The sequence below is a fragment of the Blastomyces gilchristii genome, assembly GCF_000003855.2.
Source record: "Blastomyces gilchristii SLH14081 genomic scaffold supercont1.40, whole genome shotgun sequence".
Lineage (NCBI taxonomy): Eukaryota > Fungi > Ascomycota > Eurotiomycetes > Onygenales > Ajellomycetaceae > Blastomyces > Blastomyces gilchristii.
The window spans coordinates 281,016-290,709 of NW_003101643.1; the positions used below are offsets into that span (position 1 = coordinate 281,016).

A 9,694-nucleotide genomic window follows, 5' to 3' on the forward strand; every position below is an offset into this window, starting at 1 on the left:
AATAGAAAATAATAAGTAATTAAAGATTAAAAGTTAAAGTCTTCTCTTTAATTAAGTCTTATTACTATTATTTAATATCTTATCAGTATTATACTATAAACTGTATAATTAAATAATATTATAAAATACAGATATCTTTTTAATTTATCTAATTCAGAGTTTAATAATACTATATATTAGTATATTAATAATAGATATTTTAATTACTTTCAGTATTTACTTAAACTTTCAAAACACTGAGATATTATTTAAAGCTAAGTTAAAATAAAGCTTAAATTAATAAATATTTTCTAATATCTTTAATTTAATAAGTTATTATATTAAAGTAAGAACTCTTTTATTATTAAAAGAGATTAATATATAATTAAAGAATAAAAGCTTAAAAAAAGTAATATAAAAGCTGAGAATTAAAGATAGATTAAAAATAATCTTTAAAATTATAAATATAATTTTAAATTTATAGAAAATCAGTTATAGTTTATTAATATAGATTAAAGTAAATATATTTATTTACTTCTTTTTCTCTTTAAAAAATATTTTAATAAATTTAACAGTAAACTTAATTAGAATGTTATTAAGCTTACTATCAGAGTTTTTCAAAAGAGTAATTTTAATATATTAATAATACAGATTCAGTAATATTTACAGTTAATTAACTAAGAACTCAGTTAATTAAAAGAATAGATAAAGTAGAATTTATTATCAGTTATAACTGAACTTCTTTTTATTAATTATAACAGTTATCTTAATAATCTTAATAAGATTATTTAAATAAATAACTAACTTCTTTCAGTATCTCTTCTTAAAATAGTATAGTTATATCAGTTTTAAAATTATCTTAAATATAAGTAAACTTTAAATCAGTACTCTAAAATGATTCAGTCATCAGATAAGAGTTCAGATACTGAGATAAATATAAAAAGAGACAGTTGTATATATTTTTAATCACTCTCAGTGATATCTCTCAGTTACTCTTCTACATTTTTCTCTTGTAAATTAGATAGAAGATCTTTCAGTACATCTTTAGAGAGCTCTGATATTTGAGTCTCTGATATTATCTTTCAGTCTTGTCATGACATTGATTCAGCATTCAGCTGAAGAAAGTGGTATAACTTCTTTACATTTATTCACTAATATGTCTTCTTGAGATCCAGCTTGATGCAGGTGCAGAATCTGTATAGTATATGAGAAACTAGAAAGATATTGCAGCAATGACAGAGTGAGAAGAGTTCAGACACTTACTTAAACTATTCCTGCTCAATACAGTTAAGCAGCTTTTGAGAGTTAGACACATATTCATTGTATTGAAGTAAGAATTCATCTGAGTCAGTCATTATATTTATATAATACTCTGAAAGATGCTTATCACCTGTCAGTAGGCCAGTCAGATTGCTGGTGTCATTCTTGCTGTCTTTTCTGTAATTAGCTGAGTTCATCAGATTGGTCTCTCTGCTGGAAGCAGAGGCCATGCTATCACTATCATCATTGTCATCATCATTATCATCCATGTCCATCATGTCTTCCGCGCTGTCACTGTCAACAGGCGATGATATGCAGTGTCAATGAGCCATTCTTCATCCCACACAGAACCAGAGGAGGGAACAGAAAGTGATAGAGATGAAGAAGTCAGCAATGAATGATTGAAGGAACAGAAAGCTCATTGATTGTGATGAGAGAGATATAAGAGTGAGCAAGTGTGACTTGACAGCTTGAGGAGCAGTGAGGGTTGTTGGGCGGAGAAGCTTCAATGGGAAGAAAAGCTGGAATTCTGAGGGTGAACAGATCATCCGCTGGAGAGAAGAAAGCCATGACTTTATAGTCAGCTCTGAGAGGGCCATATCTGACCAGCGGGCTCAAGATGGGTGAAGGATGAGTGAGAGTTGAAAAAGGAGGATGCAAGCGCCCATTCTGAGAGCGGGTAGCAGGGATTCATTTTCCTGTACCTGAGAGCTGAGGTGTGGGAATTGAGCTTTGCAGCGCGCAGGACGGCGTCCACTGTGCATGAAGCATGGCAGTAACTTATTGGGCCATCACCGGCCTAAAGCAGCCGTCGAGCTAGTCGGCATCCGGCCTTCGGCTCACCGTTTGAACGTTTAAAGAAGTTATAATTTAAAAAAGTTTCTATTCAATTAATAAATATTTTTGAAAATCATATTTAAAAACTCAGTTCAAGAGTGTTTTGTGAAAGGTGTAAAGCTTGCTTGATTGAAAAGATTGCTAGCTTGTGAGAAGTTATATGATGAAAGGATTAGTAAGCCAGATCATGTGACCTGACATTCTGTTAAAGAATAACATTGTTATCTATGTATAATCTATCTAAGATGAATCTATATATAAGTTGAGTGACACGTGATTAGAGTAGATGTAGTAATCATTAACATCTCTTCTTACTATAACACTCTACTAATTGCACTGCCATCATTTCACTCATCTTATCTCAATTCTTTCAAAAACATAATAATAATTAATTACATCAATCAGACTCTGATTTCTTTATTAGAAAAAGTATCTGTACAGCAATAACTGTAAAAATCAATATATATACAAAGTATTCAATAATACAATGTATTATTATTACTCTAGTCTCTCTTGATCTTCTTTAAGCTAATCTTCTCAACAAATTCCTCAGATGCTGGTCTTGTCAATGACTTGATAAGATTATCCGCTATATTAACTGTAGAATCAATGTGTTTTATAATAATATATTCTTTTTCAACTAGATCTTGAAGAATATAATATCTTATCTCAATATAATGTGATTAATGTGTTAAAGATTCTTCTTTTACTAGATCAATTGCACTCTTATCATCAACTCATAGTCTTGAATAGATCTTTGCTTTTTCATTCACTAATTCAGTATTATATAATATATCACTCAGTCAGATAATCTCACAAGCTGCTTCACTAGCTGCAATGTATTCAGTCTCTGTAATTGATTTAATAATAGATATTTATCTCTGTGATTGTCATAATATTGATGATTCATTTATGAATATGATATAGTCTGTAGTTAATCTGTATTAAGAATTCACTTCTGCTCAATTTGAATTACAATATATAACAGAACTCAAGTTGTTACTCTCTTTCTTATATAAGATATCATAGTTCTTAATCTTCTTGATATATCATAGAATATATTTCAATGCTAATTAACATCTCTTATATGACTATGAGTTATATCTTGAAAGATAGTTAACTATGAATGTCGGATCTAATCTGCTACTTAACATTAGATATTATAAGAATTCTAATCCTTGTTAATACTATGTAGCTGTAAAATTATTATCTAGATTACTACTCTCATCAGATGAGAATTCAATATATATTTCAGCAGTTATTAATATACTGACTGAATTCATCTTATTTAGTTTAAAATTCTCAAGAATCTTCTCTATATAGTGACTCTGTGTCACCGTCATATCTTCATTTTTCAGGTGATTGACTTTCATTCTCAGATATGACTTATTCTCATTAACACTCTTTGTCTCAAACTACTTAGCTATCTTTATTAATATTCAATTCAGTTGCTGCTCTTAAGAACCTGTTATTCAGCAGTCATCAACATGTAGTATTAAATATATCTTTTAAATAGAGTGATATAGAAAACTGTCATCATAATATAATATCTTAAATCTCTATGTAATAAGATGTTCTGTTGTAAGAAAGTATTATATTCTTATCACTTGTTTCATTTCATATAAGCTCTGTTAAAGTAGTCTCACTAAATTGTCTCTACTATGTCTCACACCTGTTGACAGTTGTATATAGACAATCTCATTTAATAAGAGAATTTTATTCAAGAATGTTGATATATAATCAATTTATTTAACTTTTCATTCATTGACAGTTGATATAGTAAATAAGCTATATAATATAAGTTCTGATATCACTGCAGTATACAATTTTGTATAATGAATATCTTACTTCTGCAGAAACTCTTTAATTACTCAACAGACTTAGAACTGAATAGTGTATTCTTTACTATTCAGTTTCTGATCAAACATTTATTTCTCTGATAGAATATTCATATCTGATATTTTCTTAATAATAATGTATATCTTTCACTGTTCAAACATCTTGACTTCTCTCTGTATAATCTTATATCAATAATCTCAGTCTGAGCTTCTTTTAGCTTCTGTAAGTGTGATTGATCAGTCAGTAAGAGTACTAAGAACAGAATCATCTTTATTAACAGAATCTTCTGTATTCTCATCATTAGACTGACCGTGTGACCGTGTCTGAGACCAGGACCAGATTTTTTGATAGTCTCATTACCAATTCGACAGATCCCATTACATGGTTTTAACATTAGATAGTAGTCTCATATTATCTCAGTGAGACTTACTGTCTACTCTTGTCACATTTTTCAAATGAGATCATGATTTCCACTTCTCAATTTAAATTATTTTTATTGCTTTAAATGACTTTAAATCTCATTTAAGTGTTATCAAAAAGTGTTACTTTTTAAAAAATTAAAAATAGTCTAAAAAAAATCTTAAAATGTCTAAAAATAGTAACTTTATACTAAGAATGGAACTAAATAAGATCAAATGAAATCACTTTCTCATTTTTTTCAAGTCATGATTTCATTTTAAGATCTGATATATAGTCACTTTGCATGTTTTTTTGATGGCTAGTCCCAGCGGGATTCACGCCAAGAAATGTATGAGATCAGATCAAATGAGACCAAACGTGAAATTCATAGTCTCGGCGGCCAGTCTACTCATCATTGATAAGCTGCATATTATTATTCAAGAGATAGACTGAATTAATGACATTTTCCAGATTCTCATTGACAATTATCTTCAAAATATCTGGCTTCTTCTTAGCTAGATATCTCAATAAGCAGTATTATCACTCTTTATTAATATTCAGAATATCAAGTTCTTCTGAAAAGTCAATAGACTCTTTGATTACATTGACAGATTCAGTTGATTTTATGTCAAAATTCTCATCAAAAATGACATCTCACACAATTTCCAGGCATCATCTTACAGAATTTCATAGGTAATATTAATGTAGTCTCTGATAACTAACTAGTAATCATTCTCTGCTATCTATTCTGTTCTCAAGTTTATTAGACACTTTTAAATCCTTCTTGTAGATCTTACATTCTCATCTATATATTCAGTGAACTGAGAGTTGTACCTCAGTTCATGCCTTAAAAGGTGTAAGCAGAGACTCATCAGTACATTTGAATATCTTGATTGATATTGAAAATGTATTGATCATCATAATTGCAGCTTGCATTGACTCTTCTCAAAGATCTCTTTCTGAGTCACTATTAAATAGTAGACTTCTTGTCTTTTCAGTAATAATACAATTGATGTGTTTCACAGAACTGTTGAATTATAATGTATCAGAAGTGATTATCTCATATATAATTTCTTTGATCTGATAATAGATCTTAAGATTCTGACTTGTAAATTCTTTTTCTTTATCTCAATGAAGAATCTCAATTCTTCATTGTATAGTTATCTCTATATCTGTTATGAAATTCATCAGCTTTGCTATTAATTTCTCTTTTGATATCATTAAAATTACTTATTAATAGTATATATCATTGTCAGTAATTTCTAACTAGTAGCTCACACTCTCTCTAGAGAGTATGTCTTTCTTATCAAAGAGTAGTTTTCCTTCTTCTATCAGATCAATAAAGAATCTCATCACTGACTTGATAACTCTCATTATAGATTGAAAGATTGAACATGTCATCTTGACTTGCAGACAGACCTTGCAAAATAATAGAGTCTATTGTTCAAGAATTCTCATTTCTAGATATGAATCTGCTGTCATTTTAATGATATTTATCAGATTAAGATGTCTGAGTTTCTGATGTTATTCTATCATTGTATGTTTCACAATCTTTATATCATTTCTCTCAGATAATGTCAATATCACATCATTATCTATTATTCACATGAAGTTCGCAGGTGTGAAACTATCATCAGATACAGGAAAATGAATCAGATCTCTGTATATGATCAGCTTCTTCAACTCATAGATATCTCTATCATTTAATCTCACAGTAAAAGAGAACATTCTGTCAGAAGACAGAAGTAATATGACATGATTTTTCTTATATATTAATTACTTAAAGATGTAGCCTTGTCATACAAGCTTGCCTAGACTGATAAGATTAACTTTTAAATTCAGGACATAGTGAATACTATTTAATATCATATTTGATTCTTCAACTGATATGCTTGCATTCTTAACTATTATAACAGAGACTTTGATTTCATTCATCATTATCAATGATAACTTATCATTCTTCTTTTTCTTCATAACAAGATCTCTATAAGATGTGATATGAGTATCTGATTCAGAGTTTAATATTCAAGTATTCTTTATCAAGTTATTAATTGAATAAATCTCATCTCTTAAACAGAATATTTGTTTCATAATACTGTGAATAGAATCAGTTTCAGTATTGATATCATTCTTGTCTCTATCTTTCCTGAGAGTATAAGAATTAATAGAACATTTCTCAGAATATTTCTTTCAATAATCATTCTGAATATGATTAACTCTGTCACAGTAATAGTAGATTCTTATTACACTTTCTCTATATTCTGATTTAAAGTCTGTACTCTCATTATTGCTTTTTTCATTGTCTGAGTTTCTCATGTTATCAGCTGTATTCATTATCACATTCTTCAGAACTTCTCTCATTGCAGAGAGATATAGTAGAATATCTTAACAAAGACTCATGAAGTTAGCTTTAAGAGATTGACTATCATTCTTATCAATCTGATTCATTCAGTTTCTAATGAATGATGCTCATATCTCACTCACTTCAGTGAGCAGACAGTCAAAAAATATGTAGTTCTCAGTCTTAAACTCTAGATATATATATTCAGTCTTTATAGTAATTAAATATTTGATAAAGATCTGATCAGAGCTCTTAGTCTTAGCAGACAGAGTTATGATTTCTCTATACAATCTTATTCTTTTAACAACAGATCTTTCAGTGAAATTCTCCTCTATAATCTTTTATAGAGTGTAGATGAATAGCTCAGATTTCTTTAATACTGTAAAATAAGATTTTATCTGTGAAGCAATTGCAGATCATATATAATTATACAGTTATATATTACATTCTTCTCAAAATCATTGTATGTTATTATTTACATTCTTCATAGAACTGATTTGCTTCTTATCAATGATATTGACTGTGTGAGATTGCTTTGCAGCCAGTAAGATCTCTTTCTTTCATAATGAATAGTTCTCAGAGTCTGTAAGAGTAATTGATTTTCTGATATACTTAATCTGATTCTGAAATTTCTTCAAAACCTTCATCAGAGCAGATGTTCTTCCTTGTTTCTATAAGAACTGTGTCAGATCTGCACTAACAGTGTTATCAGTATCAGCAGTCTCACTCACTCTACTAGTTTTCATCTGTTTGATTTTCTGTTGAAGTTTTATTATTTCTAACTTTATATAAGTCATCTCACTTACAGAGAGTGAATTACATAGATCATCTCTGTGATTCAACATTCTGATAATATTGTGAACAAGTGAATCTGTAAAACTGTTCTAATAGTTGTTTATTATAGATATTATTAAGTTGACTGTTATTTTCTGTTACACTTTCAGTGCTTCTGAATTTTGTTTTCTACATACTAACATGTATTTCTTCATCAAATCTGGTATTCTACCAGATCTTAAATTAATCACAGGTTCAAAGAGACATCTAGACACATTCAATAATATGTGAAGATATAATTAACACATTATCAGTGATTATTTATAGAAGAGCTTTATAATCTGTTGAAGAATAACATTGTTATCTATGTGTAATCTATCTAAGATGAACCTATATATAAGTTGAGTGGCACGTGATTAGAGTAGATGTAGTAATCATCAACACATCCTCACTCATCAGAGTAACTATACACTATACTATATACAAAATTCGCCTTCAAATCAAGTACAGGTACAAAAAATGACTGGAAAATGTGTAGTAATGAAAAATCAGTCATGAGTGTCACGCCCCCGGCCGCGTCAAGGCCCCGTTGCGGTTTCACACGGATGATTCCATTCATCCCGCAGGCTGTTCAAACCGGTTTTCAACTACTCTATGACATCATTCAGATATAATGTAGAAAGATTCAATTGATAAATATAAGAATCTAACTTCTATACAAGGTTAGCAGATTACTCTTCTATGATAGTAAGATGCTGCTAAGGTATTACTTCAGCTATTCTTACTTATAAAATAAGAGAAGAGTATCTGTTTATTATCTATATAGAATAACTAGATACTGACTTCTAATTAAAAAGATTAGTAATTCATTTTATCTTCTACTGAAATAGATATAAGAGTTACTGTATTTCTTATATAATCTTCTTAGTATACTAAGTATCTTATCTGTAATATTCTCATAATAACTCTGTAGCTCATAGCTCACTATTTAAGTAAGATAGTTAAGCTTATTTATATAACTTTTTAAATAACTATCTCTATATAATACTGCTAACTAGTCAAAAACCGCTCCATCACGAACTCGCTCGATTTTTCGAATAAGAACCCGCCGCTAGATCCATTGAAAAGCCCTCGATCATACAAGCATTTTGACCCCATCACTGACTGCATACCCCGTGTGGTGGTGGAGTTATCCAGCCAAACATGAACCAGACATCGTTCAGAACTCCTGCGTGGGATTATCCCTCATTCTCCCCTACCACACCACAACCCCGGGCCAAATTGCCATACAAATTGTAAGGTGAAGAGACCTAGCCATATGCACCAATCTTCTCAATTTTGGAAGATTCTCAATCTGTAGTTGTGGAGATATCTGAGGAGCGATCTCCGCGAAAACCCTGTCCATCTTTGATGTTTCAAAACACCAATGCCAAGTCTCACCCTTATATCACCCTTCTCAATCTGGCTCATCCTCAGCAGAAAAATACAAAAAGATACCTTGATGATAATATCAAGTATATAATCAACAGCCACTTCTGAAGTGCAATCTCTGCAGTCTGTCTTCAGTGTATCTAGACATCAACACCAAGTCTCACCCTCATATCACCTCTCTCAATCTGGCTCATCCTCAACAGAAAAGTACAAAAAGATACCTTAGCAACTGTACTCAATACATAATCAGCAGACACAATAACTATAAAATCAGTATACTTCAAGATCTGACTGAGCCTTTGATCCCTGCACAGTGAGATATATTAAATCTAGTTTTAATATCTTAATATTCAATAGATTCTGCAAGAGATTGAGAACAGTAATACTAGATTTCTATTGAATTTAAGAATTAACTCTATATTGATATAATCATTGATAAAGTCTTCTATTTTAAGATATAAATAACCAGTTTCTCTACATCTTGCTGATAATATTTATATTATTATATAGAAACAGACTTATATTCTCTATAATATCAAGACTCTGAAGAGAGAAAGTCTTGATAGAGAGTATACAGTAGTATATATCTTAGCAGTTTCTATCTCATTCTTCTACAGCAGTTAATACAAAAAAAAAAAGATCTTAGAAATAGTTTTTTACTTCTCTTGAAAAAGTAAGATGTTTTTCTCTGAGTTTTATATAATATTCTTATAAAGAATTAAAAACAGAGTTGTTTTCTGTCATAATTTCATATTCTTTTAAGTAAGAATTACTTTTTCAGTGACTGAAGAGCTTTCATTAATACTTAATTCTTTTTTACACTCTTTATTGAAT

General features: G+C 29.8%; 1 protein-coding gene across 1 annotated transcript; it reads right to left on the bottom strand.

Moving 5' to 3' along the window:
• Positions 1-1,130: 1,130 nt before the first annotated feature.
• Positions 1,131-1,514, bottom strand: BDBG_17996 (uncharacterized protein; the record flags this gene model as incomplete). Its single annotated transcript, XM_031725596.1, has 2 exons — positions 1,131-1,173; positions 1,351-1,514. The coding sequence occupies 2 exons, from the start codon at positions 1,512-1,514 to the stop codon at positions 1,131-1,133; spliced, it is 207 nt and encodes a 68-aa protein (XP_031581370.1).
• Between the last annotated feature and the right edge of the window lie 8,180 nt (positions 1,515-9,694).